Raw genomic sequence first — 17020 nt, forward strand, 5'->3', positions numbered from 1 at the left:
CGGCCGTGCTGGGGCCGCGTCCCACATGCAGCAACTAGAGGGATGTGCAGCTATGACATACAGCTATCTACTGGGGTTTTGGGGGGAAAAAAATTAAAAAAAAAAAAAAGTTTAAAAAAGAAAAGAAAAGAAAAAATTGTATAGAACTTAATATACTTATGCAAATAAGCACAAGTAAAACAGGAAATCTGAATAAAATGGATGGATTATATCAAAGTCAACATCCTGTGCTATTTGGCTGTGGTTATGATATTATACTGTAGTTTTGCAAAATGTCACCATTGGGGAAATTGGGCAAAATGTACAAGGGATTTCTCTGTATTATTTCTTTCTTTTTTTTTTTTTTTTGTGAGGAAGATCCACCCTGAGCTAACTTCCGATGCCAATCTTCCTCCTTTTGCTGAGGAAGATTGGCCCTGGTCTAACATCTGTGCCCATCTTCCTCTACTTTATATGGGACACTGCCACAGCATGGCTTGACAAGCTGTGCATTGGTGTGCGCCCGGGATCCGAACCCCGGGCTGCTGCAGCAGAGTGCACACAATTAACCACTACACCACCGGGCTGGCCCTTCCATATTATTTCTTGCAACTGCATGTGAATCTACAATTATCTCAATAAAAATTTCCATTAATACACACACACAAAGACCCATTAAGAGAATGAGAAGTTTGGGGCCGGCCCCGTGGCTTAGCGGTTAAGTGCGCACGCTCCGCTGCTGGCAGCCCAGGTTCAGATCCCAGGGGTGCACCGATGCACCACTTGTCCGGCCATGCTGAGGCGGCGTCCCACATACAGCAACTAAGAAGGATGTGCAACTATGACATACAACTATCTACTGGGGCTTTGGGGAGAAAAAGGGAAAAAAAGGAAGAGGATTGGCAATAGATAGCTCAGGGCTGATCTTCCTCACAAAAAACAAAAAAGGAGAGAGAATGAGAAGGCAAGCCTCAGAGTAATGAGAAAAGATATTTGCAATACATATATCTGGGGAAAAAACTAGCATCTAGGATATATTTTACAAATCAAGAAGGAAAAAGATAACCCAGGAGAAAAATAGACAAATGATGGGCTCAGGCACTATACAGAATGGCCAAGAGATGTATGAAAATGTGTGTGGCAGATTCTATTTTACAAAGATAGTGGCAACAGTATCTTCATTCCACATGTTCCTCTTACTGGTGAAATATGGTGGCAACTGGTACCAATGTGGGTGGTGAGAAGCATTCAGATTCTGGATATATATATATTTTTTTAATTTTATTTATTTTTTCGCCCCAAAGCCCCAGTAGATAGTTGTATGTCATAGCTGCACATCCTTCTAGTTGCTGTATGTGGGACGGGGCCTCAGCATGGCCGGAGAGGCGGTGCATCAGTGCACGCCCGGGATCCGAACCGGGGCCGCCAGCAGCGGAGCGCGCGCACTTAACCGCTAAGCCACGGGGCCGGCCCATATGGATATATTTTGAACTAACCACACTTGCTGACATATTGGGCATGAGAGGAAAAGAAAAAGTGTGACTTTGAGTCCTTCCAATTAGAGGTAGAGCCTATGCCCCCTTCCCTTGAAACTAAGTGAACTTTTGTGACTATTTAGGTCAATAGAATATGGCAGAAGTGATGCTATGTGACTTCTGAGGCTAGATCATAAAAGACAACGTAGCTTCCACTTTATTTGCTGGAATACTCTGTCTTTAAGCTTTCAGCCACTGTGTAAGCAATCTGTCTGTTCTGTGGCCACTGTGCTGTGAGGAAGCTCAACAGAGACCACATTCATAGGCCCTGAGCTACAGGAAGAGAGAGAGATTCCTGGCCAGCCCCCAGCTCCTCCAGTCCCTGTCTGACTACATCTGCACGAGAGATCCCAAGCCAGTTCTGCCCACCCGACCTCCTGAAATCCTGACCCCTGAAACTGTGCAAGAGGAGAAGGATTGTTAATTGTTTAAGCTTCTAAGTTTGGGGTTGATTTGTTAGACAGCAATAGATAATGGCAATAGCATGCATACCTTCATTAGTCATCAGGGAAATGCAAATTAAAACCAAAATGAGATATCACTACACTCGCCAGAATGAACAAAATGGAAAAGAGTGATGATACCAAGTGTAGGTGAGGATGTGGAGCAATGGGAACTTTCATACACTGCTGGTAAAAATGTATACTGATAGAACCGCTTTGAAAACCTGTTTGACAGAATCTACTACAACTGAACATAAGCATACACTTTGACCCAACCATTCCACTCCCAACAGAAATATACATACATGTATATACAGGAATGTTGATAGCAGCCTTGTGAATAATGGCCCCCAAATTCAAACAACTTAAATGTTTACTAACATTTGAGTAGAATGAATAAAATGTATATTCATGAAATTGAATACTGTGCAGTAATGAAAATAAACTACGGATATGTGCAACAACTTGAATGAATCTCACAAACATAATGTGAGCAAAAGAAGCCGGACAAAATAATGCGTAGTGTACCATTCCATTATATAGAGTCCAAAAAAGTAGGCAAAGCTAATCTGTGGTATTAGAAGACAGAATAGAAGTCACCTTTGGAGAGGAAGAGGGGAGCAACTGAGAAAGAAGACACAGGAGGTTCCTGGGAATGTTCTGGTAACGTGCTAGTAATGTTCTGTTTCTTGACCTGGGTAGTTGTTACATGGGTGTGTTCATTTTGTGATAATTAACTTATGAGTTGTGCATTTTTTTAATGTATGTTGTACTTCAATAAAAAGTTAATTCAAAAATAAATTGCCTGTAAGATTTTTGGCCTGGCTGGAAGAGTGGAGTTGCTTTTTACCGAAATGGTAAAAACAGTTGAAGGGGAAGATCTGAGGTGGGATCAGGACCTCAGTTTTGGACATGTTAAATCTGAAGTGCCTATTAGAGAAATTGGCCAGTAGGAGACTCACTCTATAAGTAGTTCAGGGGAGAGGCTTGGCCTGGACACATGGATTAGGGAGTCACCAGTGTGTAGATAGTATTTAAAGCGACGGGACAAGTTGGGATCAACAAAAGAATGAGCGGGGCTGCCCGGTGGCGCAAGCGGTTAAGTGTGTGTGCTCCGCTGCGGCGGCCCGGGGTTCGCCGGTTCGGATCCCGGGTGCGCACCGACACACCACTTGGCAAGCCATGCTGTGGCGGCATCCCATATAAAGTGGAGGAAGATGGGCATGGATGTTAGCTCAGGGCCAGTCTTCCTCAGCAAAAAGAGGAGGATTGGCAGATGTTAGCTCAGGGCTGATCTTCTTCACAAAAAGGAAAAAAAAAAAAAAACAAAGGAATGAGCATAGGTAGTAAAGAGAAGAGGGTCAAGGATTGAGCGTGGGGCTATCTATAGTAGAGGTTGTTATAAGGACTAAGTAAGGGGCCGGCCCCGTGGCTTAGCGGTTAAGTGCGTGCTCTCCGCTGCCGGCGGCCCGGGTTCGGATCCCGGGTGCGCACCGAGGCACCACTCCTCCAGCCATGCTGAGGCCGCATCCCACATACAGCAACTAGAAGGATGTGCAGCTATGACAGACAACTATGTACTGGGGCTTTGGGGGAAAAATAAAATAAATAAAATCTTTAAAAAAAAAAAAAAAAAACAATTATATAAGGACTAAGTGACATAGCTCATGTTAGCATCAAGCGTGCCACCTCATGAATACTCAGAATGTATTAGCCAGTATTATTTGCTTGGTAGCTGGCTTATAAAGCACTCTCGCAGGCGTTTCTTTTTTTTTTTTCAAGTTTTAGTTTTATTTTCCAACCAATTACAAACTGATATATATGTTGTACTAATTTAATCCCTGAGTCAACCCTGTGAACAGAGCTACTGCCTCTATTTTATAAAATGAGGAAACTGGGGAGCATGGAAGTAAAGGAACTTGCTAAAGTCACACAGTAATTGTCTGAGCCAGAACCAGGCCTGGAAGTCAGACTCCCAGACTCTGAGGCTCCTGCTTTTTTCACTACTTCCTGTTGACCTTCAGGAAAGGGAGGCCTGGGTGGCTGCAGTGGGGCCCAGCTAGGAGATGGTCCTGATTAGCACTAGTGTCAGGGACAGTGGTTAGCCAGAGGAGATGACCAGAAGGGTCTGCGAAAAGGCAGTCATCAAGAAAACAGGCAGGGGGGCCAGCCCAGTGGCGTAGTGGTTAAGTTCGGGTGCTCTGCTTCCATGGCCCGGGATTCGGGGGTTCGGATCCCAGGCTCACACCTAGGCACTGCTTATCAGGCCATGCTGTGGTGGCGTTGCATATCAAGTAGAGGAAGATGGGCACGGATGTTAGCCCAGGGCCAGTCTTCCTCAGCAAAAAGAGGAGGATTGGCAACAGATGTTAGCTCAGGGCTAATCTTACTCACAAAAAAACAAAAACAAAAACAGGCAGGGGCCTTGCTGAAAGAGGCTTGAAGGATGCTGGAGAGGAGAAAGGGGCAATGATTTGGGAGTGGAGGGAGAGGGGTGATGCATCAGCACTGTGCCCAGGACAATGGACTCCAAGAGTCAGGAGAACTAGGCCTCCTGTCCCCAGAGCCTTGAACCAGCCTCAGGAAGGGGAAGCGGATAGAATATAGGACCTTTTGTCCATAGGACCTTTTGTCTAAGTCCTTAAAGGCCTACCCAGGCTGTCCCTCCTATCCCGGGTTGCCATGGACCCAGGATGGGGCAGGAGAGGGCCCAGGGTATAGACTGGGCTCCTGGAGGCACGGGTGATGCTGCTCCCCACTTCTTGTGTGTGTGTGTGTGTGTGTGTGTGAGAGGAATATTAACCTGAGCTACCATCTGTTGCCAATCCTTTTTTGCTGAGGAAGACTGGCCCTGGGCTAACATCCGTGCCCATCTTCCTCTACTTTATATGGGACGCCGCCACAGCATGGCTTAACAAGCGGTGCGTAGGTGCACGCCCAGGATCTGAACCCCAGGCTGCTGCAGCAGAGTGCGCGCACTTAACCTCTCCACCACCGGGCTGGCCCCAGCTCCCCACTTCTTTGTACTCGCAATTCCAGCCATGGAGGGACTGGGTAATAGGGGCACTGGGCCTACCCTCTTCCCTGCTATTCCCAGTCCCTGGGCCTGAGGGCCCAGCATAGAGAGGGTTAAGGGCCCTGGAACCTTTGCCTGGAGGTGGGGGAGGGAACTGTCAGAAGGAGTCTTGTCTGGCCTGATAATCCAGGCTGCCTATCTCTCCCACAGCAGCTGTGAAGCAGACAGGTTGTCCTGGCAGGGAGGGAGGGAGGTAAGGGCCTGGCTGATGGCGGGAAGGATTTGAGGAGGGACAGACACCCAGGCTCCCTGGGGATCCTTTCCCACCAAACAGCTACCTTCAGGACTCTTCCTGGAGACTGGAGAGGTCATGGCCTGAATCTGGGCATGGGAGTTCCCACTGCTGCAGAGAACAGGAACTGGGAGCTGATGAACAGAGACTTAGGTAGCTGTTGATTGGAAAGTTTCTATTTCTGACTCAATATGTGCCTGGGCAGGTGTGCACCATCATGTGCATCTGCACAGGTACGTGAGTGAGCACACACGCCCATGGCTACATGCCCTATTGTGGAGGACGGGTAGGGAAAGCTCATTGCAAAGCCAGAAAGGAAGGAAGGAGCCTGGCATTTATTGAGCTCCTGTTATATATATGAGCCAGGCTCTAAGTTCAAAATTTTTACCTCTACTGTTTCATTTCATCTGCACAGCAATGATGGAAAAGAAGGCATTTTAAGCCCATTTTATCAATAAGGAAACCAAGGCTCCATGAGCCAGGCAGGTCTAGGCCCACTCAGCAGGTAGTAGGGGAGCCCAGGCTCTGACAAATCCAAAGCTATGCTTTTCCTTCCTGGCTCTGAGTCTGTTCTGGGCAGGTGGTCTGGAAGAAAAGCAAGAACTTTAAGGCACACCCCCTCAACTGTGCAGGCTGAGGCTCTGGTTCAAGCCAAAGGTGGCCTGTGATTCTAGGGCATGTGAGCTCCATGCGAGGGCCTGACTCACAAGCTGCAGGAGGTCAGAGAAAGAAAGAGGATTGTTGCTGGGTTGGAGTTGACCAAGAGCAGTGGGTAGAAGAGGCTTAAAAGGGGGTCTGACGGGTGGGAGGATCTGAGGAAGCGGAAGCAAGGAGGGAATCCCTGCTTCATTCAGGGGCTTCCTATGCATTCTTTCACTGAATCTTCCCAAGGATCTTGTGAGATGGATATTATTGTCATCCCCATTTTAGAGATAAGGAGACCGAAGCTCAGAGAGATGAAGTAAGTAATACGTTCAGAATCACATTACTGGGGCCGGCCCCGTGGCTTAGCAGTTGAGTGTGTGAGCTCTGCTACTGGCGGCCTAGGGTTCAGATTCCGGGCGCGCACCGACGCACTGCTTGTCTGGCCATGCTGAGGCGCCGTCCCACATACAGCAACTAGAGGGATGTGCAACTATAACATACAACTATCTACTGGGGCTTTGGGGAGAAAAAGGGGAAAAAAAAAAAAAGGAGGAGGATTGGCAATAGATGTTACCTCAGGGCCGGTCTTCCTCAGCAAAAAGAGGAGGATTGGCATGGATATTAGCTCAGGGCTGATCTTCCTCACACACACACAAAAAAGAATCACATTACTGGGAAGGGACAAAACTCAGGTCTGATTCCATTGCCTCTGAAACTCAAAAAGGACCCACAAAGGCACACACAAAATCAACCTTATTCATAGCAAGTTTGTGCACAGAGCCCGGAGCCCAGAGTCTGGAGAGCAGAGTTGTAGTCCCGCCTCTTTTCCTGATTTATTGTGTGACTCAGGGCCACGCATTTCCTCTCAGAGCCTCGGTTTTTCTATTATAAAATTGGCAAGTAGTCATGTTTTGGAGACTGATGGACATTGGCAAAGCCCCTAGGGAAGCCATTACTAGGACCCCACTGCATCTGGGGTCATTGCTCAACACGTACACTTGCTGGTGGGGCTGAAAGGCATAGAGAGTGTGAGGGAACACATAGAGTACTTGAGCACTCGGCCACTGTCTGCAGGGTCAGCATCTGTTCAGTGTAAGGTATTCTCTGAGCACCTCCCAGGATAAGGCCCATGAAGGGTGCTGGGGCCACAGAGAGGAATCAGACAAGGGGCCTGCTCACAGAGTAGTTGGGGACCTAAAAGGGATAAGATAAATTCTCAAGTGTGATGAGGAAAACAGAGCAGGTCCAAAGCCTGGAGGTAGGGGGCATGTGTCAGAGAGGGTTAGGAGAAGCTTCACAGGCCAGTCAAGATTAGACCAAGCTGAGATAAAAGGCCATTTCCAGCAGTCATCTCGGACAAACCTCTAGATCTCAAGCCCCGATCTATCACAGAGAGGAAGGATTAGAACAGTTTTCCAGCTTTTCTTTTTCACACCTGTTAAGCTCCTAGAACCACACCAGTCTGTTACTTTGGGTCCCCTGTATCTAAAGCAAAACAGGAGAGCAAGAACATCCCAGAACTTCTCAAAGTCCTTGGTTCCAAGATGAGTTTTGCTGCTGACTATGCTCTGAAACATTGAATGACCATATTATTTGTTCTTCTTTTATCTTTGTACAAAATTGCCAGCTTCATGAAACTTAGGAAAGCAACCAAAAGGAAATTAAGAGTAATTTTACTAGCTGAATGTTTTTTTTTTTTTTGTGAGGAAGATCAGCCCTGAGCTAACATTGGATGCCAATCCTCCTCTTTTTTGCTGAGGAAGATTGGCCCTGGGGTAACATCCGTGCCCATCTTCCTCTACTTTATTTATTTATTTTTTTTGTGAGGAAGATCAGCCCTGAGCTAACATCCGTGCTAATCCTCCTCTTTTTGCTGAGGAAGACTGGCTCTGAGCTAACATCTATTGCCAATCCTCCTCCTTTTTTTCCCCAAAGCCCCAGTAGATAGTTGTATGTCATAGTTGCACATCCTTCTAGTTGCTGTTTGTGGGACGCGGCCTCAGCATGGCTGGAGAAGCGGTGCATCGGTGCGCCCCCGGGGATCCGAACCCCGGACAGCCAGTAGCGGAGCGCGCGCACTTAACCGCTAAGCCACGGGGCGGCCCCATCTTCCTCTACTTTATATGGGACACCACCACAGCATGGCTTGACAAGCAGTACATCGGTGCACGCCAGGGATCCAAACCTGGGAACCCCGGGCCACCGCAGCGAAGCATGCGCACTTAACTGCTACGCCACTGGGGCGGCCCTCTAGCTGAATCTATTTTTTAAAGATTTTATTTATTTTATTTTTCCCCCCAAAGCCCCAGTGGATAGTTGTGTGTCGTAGCTGCACATCCTTCTAGTTGCTGTATGTGGGACTCGGCCTCAGGATGAACGGAGAAGTGGTGCCTCGATGCGCACCCGGGATCCGAACCCGGGCCACCAGCATCGCAGCGCGCGCACTTAACCACCAAGCCACAGGGCCGGCCCTGAATCTATTTTTTAATGCGTATCTCCATCATACATGTATGCTGTGTGTATGTATTCTGCATGTTATGGGTGTGTGTGTGTGTTTCTGTGGGTATCTGCTGCTGCCTTCCTGTTCCTCTCAGGGTTATGGGTTGCCTGATGCTGAGATGTAGAGGGAACTCTGAGACTTTGGATGATTCTCTCCCTTTCTCTGGGCCTCAGTTTCATTCTCCTTTATATAATTTTATTTATTTATTTATTTCCCCCCCCCAAAGCCCCAGTAGATAGTTGTATGTCATAGTTGCACATCCTTCTAGTTGCTGTATGTGGGACTCGGCCTCAGCATGCCCAGAGAAGCGGTGCGTTGGTGCGCGCCCGGGGTCCGAACCTGGGCCGCCAGCAGCAGAGCGTGTGCACTTAACCGCTAAGCCACGGGGCCGGCCCTCATTCTCCTTTATAAATGAGGGACTTGCACTCCATGATTTTGAAGGACTCTTGCAGATCTGACCATCCTTAACTTCATCACTCATCATATGGTTTAAGGACTTCATCCAAAGAGGGTCTAAATAAAAGTCAAGGGCTTAAAGCAACAGCAGCAGGGTTTAGAATCAGACTTTAGAAGAATAAAGTCCCAGACCAGCCCTCCCTGGCCTCAGGGGAGCCATGAAGCTCCTGGTCTGAAGCAAAAGCTGTTAGAATGCAAGGCTGGGCCCAAGGATCTGGATTGTGTCCCCACCCCCATGCTGGCCAGGCAAGGGGCAAAGTCTCTAAGTGACTCGCAGGAAGGAAGACTCCCATCCTAACTCCCCTAAGGGCTCTAAGGAGGCCAAGGGATGGAAGAGCAGCCATCCAAGATACAGCTCTGGGGGGGAAGTGTCCTTAGGTCCTACTGTGGCCCCTGCAGGCTCCTGATAAGCAGAAGGGCCCCCACCCTGATAGCCCCAAGTCTGCTTATCAGGGTCCCCAGACTACCCCACCCAGACTCAGACTCTCCTCCAGCCCACACCCTGATCACAGCACCCTCCACCCCAGCCAGGGGCCACAGCCACAGGATCTCTGGCTGGCTGAGATATCTCTCTCCTCTACCTCTAGGACCCCTGGGTTCTGTTCCTGCTCACCTTTGGACTTGGCCCCCAGGCACTAAGCAGAAGCCGGGGCAGTGAATGGCATGAAGTTTGGCCCTGGTGCATGGAGCCTTTACTCTGATAGAGGAACCTGAACTATCTGTGGGGTCTCTGAGCCGAAGTGGCCTGGCAGGAGGGGTCACAGGACAGGAAAGAGCGTTGCTGTGATGCAGGAGTAGACATAATGATAACTCCTCCCTCAGAGCACCTGGGTTTATAAAATTTTCTCACTTAATTCTTACAACTTGGTGAGGTGTGCATTACCACCAAAGCTCAGAGAAGTGGCACTTTGCCCCCAGTCACACAGCTAGTGAGTGAGACAGAAGAAAGGAGGACAGGAAACTGACATGAGTTCTGTACATGGTGGGGCTCTGATCTGGGAGTTTGAGAGTAGTGCTCACATAATCCTCGTAACCACTGTATGAGGGAGGTATGGATAGGTCCCATTTCACATTTGAGGAAACCGAAGCCACAAGCACTTGGCTCAAAATCAGAGAGCTGTATGCAGTGGAGTTGGGACTGTCACTCAAGGCCTGTTACCTCTAAACCTGGGTTCTCTCAATGGCCTCATGCTGCTTTCAAGAATATTCCGTGAGCTTTCAGATGTTCAACAACAGGTCTCACCTGCGGCCTCAGTGAGCTGCTGTGGGAAGGGGGTGAGGGAGGAGTTAACTAGTTTGAACCCCTTCTATGGGCCAGCACTAGTGCTAAGTGCTTTACCAGCAGCTAATCACCTGGCTCTCAGGACTCTGTGAATTGGGGAGTGTTATTACTGCTATTTACAAAGGAGAACAGGGAGGCTCCAAGAGAGAAAACAGACTTGCCTGAGAGAACTACAGTTTTGTCTGTCTGCCTTGCCAGGCCAGTCTCTCTCCTCCCCCACATTACATGGGGCTGAGCTCCATGTCAGTCATTTGACATGAACGTTTATTTAGTCACTACTCTGTGGTAGAGATACATTAGTGAACAAACCAGGCCCTCACGATTATTTGCTTGATGTAAATAATCATGTAAATAAATGAGCCCATAACAGGAGGATTTAACCAGCCTGGGAAGACTTCCCTGCAGAGATGACACTTAAAGATCTAAAGAGGCAATAGGAGTTAACTAGACAAGAAAGGAGGGAAGACCACGCCAAACAAAGGGAAGAGCTTGTGCCAAGGTTCTGTGGCAGCAGGAAATAGAACTCCAAAGAACAAAAAGAAGGTTGGGTCTCTCCTCCCACTCCCCACCCTGGCCACACCTGCCCCTGCAGAGGAAGGGTATAATTGCCTCCCAGCACACAGACCAGATTGTCTAGGTTAGGGGAGGGGGAGGGGGAGCAGATGTGTCTCTCAGAAGGGGGTCAAAGTAACAGAGGCCCTGCTTTTTTTTTTGGTGAGGGAGATCAGCCCTGAGCTAACATCCGTGCTAATCCTCCTCTTTTTCCCGAGGAAGACCGGCTCTGAGCTAACATCTGTTGTCAATCCTCCTCCTTTTTTTCTTCCCTAAAGCAGTAGATAGTTGTATGTCACAGGTGCACATCCGTCTAGTTGCTGTATGTGGGACGCAGCCTCAGCATGGCCGGAGAAGCAGTGCGCTGGTGCGTGCCCGGGATCCGAACCCAGGCCGCCAGTAGCGGAGTGCGCACACTTAACTGCTAAGCCACCGGGCCGGCCCCAGAGGCCCTGCTTTGAGAAGTCTCTACCCCAGGAGTCTCACCTTTCCTAGAGGCAGAGAACCGAATACTGCTAGGCTCTCACGCCAAGTGCCTTGAGCTCTGAAGAACAGGCCCCCACCCATTCTTATGCCGGCTCCTACAAGAGCTTGGGATTCAGCTGCCCTCAAATCTCCCAGCGAGGACTCTCCACCCAGGAGACCTTGCCATGGCAGAGGTGGACGAGGGGTCTGCCTGCCTAGGTCTTGCCTCCTCGGGCTCAGTATAAACATAGGTAGGGGCCTGGGGACTGAAATTTAGGCCAGAGCTTGCCCCAAGAATCCACAGAGATCCAGCTGTCAGGACCCTCCCTGCCTTATAGAGATTCAACTAACATTCCCACCACAAAAAAAAGAAATCACAAAAAACAAAAAACCACCACCTCCACCAGGGCTCTGACCAGCAAGTAAGCCCTGAAGGATGGGGTGAGGCTGTGCTTTCTCCTCCTCAGCCTAGCAGACAGATGACTAGCTTCATGGGGATGGCTGTGAAGGGTGGATCCTAGACTCAGCAAGGTCCATAAAAGAGTATGTGAGAAAGGGCCAAATAGGGAGAGAGGCCAGTTATCCTTGTTCCAAGGAGTCCAGCAGGAAAAGGGTTAAGAGGCAGGGCCTTCTAGAACCCGGGAAAGTGCCCCACCCATGGGAGGGGCCAGTAGATTAAAAGGCAAGCAGCTTGAGTGGAGAGGCAGAGACAGGGCCTCCCTACACGCAAAGGCCTCCCCAGTCTGCAGTTCCAGCTCCAAGTAAGTGCCCCTTCTCTGGGTCTGTCTGTCTGCTTGCTGGCTGACCTGAGGGAAACTTGTGCCTCATTATGTGATCTCCAGCTTGTTTAACTCTGGCGCTGGGTCCCTAAGGAGATCTCAGCAGACCCTAGCTCTATAGGGTTCTTCAGGCCAGTTTCCTTGCCTGATTCCCGTGGGCTTCCCTTGACCACAGAATCAAGGAGATGCTAGCCTGGGAGCTGTGGAGCAGGGAGTGGGGAGCTATGTGTGTCCAGCCCTGACCTGTCCTGCTCTGTCCCCAGTCCCTGGCTCTCACTGCCACAGTGCTCTCCAAGCCATGCTCCCTGTGCCCCCTGCAGGTCCCTGGCTGGGATATCATCATATACTGTAAGTTTGCGATGAGACACTACAGTATAGATGATGTACTAGTCCGGGTACCCCCAGCTCTGGAGCCTGATGATGAGGGCAGGGGATGCTGCAAGCCCACCAGGCTCACTGCTCAGCCTATCACAGCCTGCTGACCACCAGGGCACTTGGGAATGTCGAGGAAACCGTTACCATTACTGAGTTTAGTAATGGTAACGGTTCTCTTGCTGCACCCAGAAAACGTGCCAAGAAGAGAGCTCAGGACCCTGAAGAAGACTACTAGAAGGAAGACTCCAGTTCAGACACTGGGGTGGGGGTGAGGGAATGGGTAAATTTTCTCTTTCCTGTTCTAAAGAAATAAAGATGAGAACCAGAACACTTGTCTTTTAACTTTATTAGTATCTGAGAGTGGGGAGAGGGATGGGGTGGGAGGGATCAAAAACTTGGGGAGCAGGTGGGGGGCACTATCTCACCCAGGACACATGGGCCCTTATGCGGCTTCAAGGTGGAAGAACTGAGGGGAGAGGAAAAAGATCTAACAACTGGCAACTCAGGGAGAAACTCTGGGCCCGAGGCCAGTTGGAAGCCATGTGGCACTGCTCCTACCAAAGATCCAACTTCTAAGACCTAAGTAGCTGGGGCCCCAGGCAGAGGAACCACCTGGAAACTGAGCTAAAGTAGGTTCCTTCCTCCAACAGGAGACATGGCTGGGCCGGGGCTGTGCAGACTCTGCAAGGCCAGGCCAGCCAGCAGCCAATTAGTGTCCATGCTCCTCACTAGTCTGTGCAGGCCCCGGGCAGGGGCAGTTCTGGTCAGTGGCTCCTGCCAGTAGCTTGGACTGGGATGACTTGGGAGGGGCAGCAAAGGGTGGTCACTGGAGGAGCTTCACAGAGAGGCGGAGCTGAACATCGCAGAGGAAGATATCCATGAGGTCACGGCCCACCTCCTGTGCGATCTGGGAGATCAGGTGCCCCTTCGGACCAATCAGGATCCTCTGAGGGTGGGGTAAAAGAGAGGACATGAGCCAGCTCTCAGGGCTCCCAAGCAGTGGGAGAAGAGCCTCTGCCTAACAGAGCCTTGGTCCCTCCTTCAAGCCTTGCTCTGCTTACCACATGAGATTCTTTGGGCACCAAAAGCTTCTGTACAATCACCAGCTCCCCGCTTGGCCCTTCTTCCCACACGACTGTCTTCTGCACAGGGCGACATCATGATTAGTCAGGCAGGCCCATACCTCTACCACTCTGGGACCCAGCTGTCCTGCTCTGGGTGTATGCCTGGTGGAGAGCGCCCAGATCCCTTCCCTGTGCCTGCACCTGCTGCACATTGTAGGGCACCTCCTGGGGCAGGTGCTCTAGGAGCTTCTCTCGGATGATGTTGGTGCAGATCTCCTCAGGCGTCTGGCTGGTGAGGACTCCACTGTGGAACTCCCAGGGCCCTGGCTGGGCCTGTGCCAGAAGGTATTGCTATGGGCACAGAGGGAGTAGGTGGGCATCTCAGTCCCAACCAGGACTTTCCTACTCACTCACTTCCAGGAGGAACTCTGAGGCTTGTCTTCCCATGGTGGAAACCAAAGGGCCAGGCTATGGCCAAGGCTAACTGACCTTTAGTGTGTTCACATCCTCCTGGCTTAGGGCTGACAACATGAAGATCTCCTGGAAGTGGGGCCAGCCAATCTTCTGAGGGCCTCCCACAGACTGTGTGTCTGAGCCCTTAGCTGCTGGGCTGGGGCAATGAGTGCCTGGCTGTGAGCGGAAGGCCTGCTTCATCTTGAGCTTCTTGCCGTTAACCACACCTTCAGTGAGGGCTGCTGTGAGCTCCAGGAGAACTGATTTCTGCTTCAGGCAATCTACCTGGGCATGGGGGATGGGCAAAGGACGTGCGGTCAGTGAGATGGGCACCTTGGAGGAAAGCAGACCCCTTCCTCAGGTAGGTGGTGCTCACCTTGTTCATGACAAGGACGCTGGGCACTTGGGAGAACTGGGTCAGGCACTGGAGCACCTGGGGGCTGAGCTGGTTCCGAGTCCACTTGTCCGAGACATCCACAAGAACCACAACTGGAAGTTGGCAGTGTGGGGAAGGGGACAGGATATGACCACTTTTTCCCCCATGCCCCCAAAACTTCCATGGTATGGGCTCTGGCCAACCCCCACCTCCCAAACTACCAGGAATGAGAGGCCATGACCATGTAAATTGAGCTTCAGATTCCCATTATGAGCCTAACCCAGATCAGCAGATTCCATGCTCTTCCATGGATCTTCCAACAAAGAGAGCTCCAGATGGTGCCTGAGGGACAGAGATACATAGGTCAGGAAGGGTCTTATGACTGATGCACTCCTGATGAGGGATGGGGTGTGGTAGGGGGTTTTCCAGCCCCTATGATGGAATCTCCCCACCCCCTCTTCAACACTTTTCCCCCTACAGCCCCGTTTCCACAGTTATTACCTTTTCTGTTTAATGGGGCTGATGAGGCCAGGTGTGTCAAGTAGAATCTAAAATCAGGAAAGAGAGATGCCCAGACTCCCCAGGCCCCAGGAGGAAAGATTATGACTGGGGAGTGAGACAAAGGCCGCCCTTGATGTCAGGAGCCTGCTTTCCCCCTTCTTGGCCAAGCTGACTTCAGATTTTTGCCCTCCCAGCTTTGTTTTAATTCTAGATGGGATCCAGAAGGATCCCTGTGAATATATGGAAGATTAGGAAGCTGTAAAGAAATACTAGAGGGGAGCGGGCCAACCCTGTGGCTTAGTGGTTAAGTGCGCACGCTCCACTACTGGCGGCCCGGGTTCGGATCCCGGGCGCGCACCATCGCATGGCTTGTCTGGCCATGCTGAGGTGGCGTCCCACATATAGCAACTAGAAGGATGTGCAACTATGACATACAACTATCTACTGGGGCTTTGGGGAGAAAAAGGGAAAAAAAGGAGGAGGAAAAGGGAAAAAAAGGAGGAGGATTGGCAATAGATGTTAGCTCAGAGCTGGTCTCCTTCAGCAAAAAGAGGAGGATTGGCATGGATGTTAGCTCAGGGCTGATCTTCCTCACAAAAAAAAAAAAAAAAAAAAGAGATACCAGAGGGGGAAGGTAGAGAGAGAATTGCACTAGGCCTAAAGAAAGAGGAGACTCCCTTTCCTCAGAGAAGTAAGTCTAAACATCATTTTTTTCAGGTCTAACAGTAAGGGAGACCCTCTTAGCTTCACCCTCTGTCCTCTTTGTTGGACTACCTTTGCAGGTACCCACCACCTGGGCCTCTTTCTCTGTGATGACCCCCAGAGCTTGGCAGCGAGTGGTGTGCACCTTCTTGGAGACAGGGAACACCTGCCGGGAACAAAAAAGTCCCCAGTGAGGTCCCAGATCCCTCTAGGACAACCCATGAAGGCACAGTAAGAAGTGAGAAATGAAAATGGTGGGTGAAGGGGTCAAGAATGCAGCATACTTTTCGGCCCAGCAGCTGGTTGGAGAGTGTTGACTTCCCTGCATTCGGGGCACCCAGGAGGACCACTCGTAGGACCCGGGGGTTCTCAGGCATGTCGGGGTGATGAACCAAGAGGAGATCCTGCTCATCTGTGTGGAGGGGTGGGAGAGGAGTGAGAGAGAGTGAAATCTGGATCCCCTGTCAGGTACTCAGTCCTACCCACCAAGAAAGAGAGAAGGGATAAAAGATTAGTGCACTAGGCTGAAGCTGAGACCTGGCTTTGAGACTCAGTTTGTCCATTAATTTGTTAATATGACGTTATCAAGTCCTCTAACCTCTCTAAGCCCCTTAGTTTTCTCACACGTATAATGAAGATGCCATTAATATACTTATTTATAACGATCCTTTGACAATTGACACTCAGCACAATGCCTGCCACTTAATACTCAATTACTGTGTGAAATTGTACTGTGTTGTTGTGCCTGGGAAACATATGTACACGAGTGCAAGTACAGCTAGACCAGAAAGAAATCCCTCCAGCTTTGATTACTTCACCCTACTAAGGGTGTTAGGAAGGCTCTGCAAGCTCTCTCGCTCTCTTTGTATTAGCTCTTTACCATATTGCGTTGCAATGACTAGTTTATGTGTTCAGCCTCCCTACCAGACTCTAGTCTATGCTACTTGAAGAATAGACGGTGCTACTCCCCAGATGTAACTCATGTCTTGAGGGCACTTATTGGATCGAGTTTGCTTCCCATGAGGAGACAGCCATAACTCCGCCTTGCCTGTGGCCCTTCAATCTTGTGCTCTTTGTGAGCGTCTCTGGTGGTGACCAGATCGGTTCCCTCTGGCTCGTAGTCTTAGAACTCGGTATCTCTCTCCTGTGAGATCCTTCACTGCTCGTCTCTCCTCGGGGCCTCGAGATCGTTTTTTATAATATAGGACCAAAGATGATACCCCCAGAAACTGAGGGAATTCCCCTAAACGAGACTTTCAGGATTAAAATCGTGACAGTCGCGGACAAATCTATCTAGGCCCTTTACCTTTGTGCACGGGCACGGCGCGGACGCCAGGAGTCAACGATCTGTCGGGCTCACCGAGTCCGAGGAAGCGGTCCAGGGCTGAGCTCTGGCCATAACGCCTAGAGGCCGAGGCCAGGAGGGGACCAGAGAAAGCGGCGCCGGCGACACAGGATACGCACTTCCGCTGACAGCCCAAGGACGAGGTGAACCGGCTCGCCCACTCCCCGGCGGCGACAGGGCCCAGCTGCCAGACCCCTAACGCCGCTTGAAAAAGCGCAGCCCCGCGCCGGCTGGGGGCAGCCATTACAGCCGCAAGGCAC

At 50.3% G+C, this 17020-nt stretch overlaps 1 protein-coding gene across 3 annotated transcripts; it reads right to left on the reverse strand.

Moving 5' to 3' along the window:
• Positions 1-12648: 12648 nt before the first annotated feature.
• ERAL1 (Era like 12S mitochondrial rRNA chaperone 1) lies at positions 12649-17020 on the reverse strand. 3 transcript variants are annotated; one of them, XM_087440719.1, is made up of 10 exons: positions 16776-17020; positions 15700-15827; positions 15504-15581; positions 14714-14760; positions 14493-14554; positions 14213-14325; positions 13873-14121; positions 13585-13734; positions 13381-13461; positions 12649-13265 (listed from the first exon to the last, which is right to left on the reverse strand). In XM_087440719.1, the coding sequence occupies exons 1-10, from the start codon at positions 17002-17004 to the stop codon at positions 13143-13145; spliced, it is 1260 nt and encodes a 419-aa protein (XP_087296845.1). In that variant the 5' UTR covers positions 17005-17020; the 3' UTR covers positions 12649-13142. The 3 variants fall into 3 exon arrangements, with proteins under 3 accessions (XP_087296845.1, XP_004433421.1, XP_087296846.1); XM_004433364.3 differs by having other exon boundaries at positions 16722-17019; XM_087440720.1 differs by having other exon boundaries at positions 15488-15581; positions 16776-16963.

The sequence above is a fragment of the Ceratotherium simum genome, chromosome 16, assembly GCF_057802395.1.
Source record: "Ceratotherium simum simum isolate JZ-2026a chromosome 16, ASM5780239v1, whole genome shotgun sequence".
NCBI classification, from domain to species: Eukaryota; Metazoa; Chordata; class Mammalia; order Perissodactyla; family Rhinocerotidae; genus Ceratotherium; species Ceratotherium simum.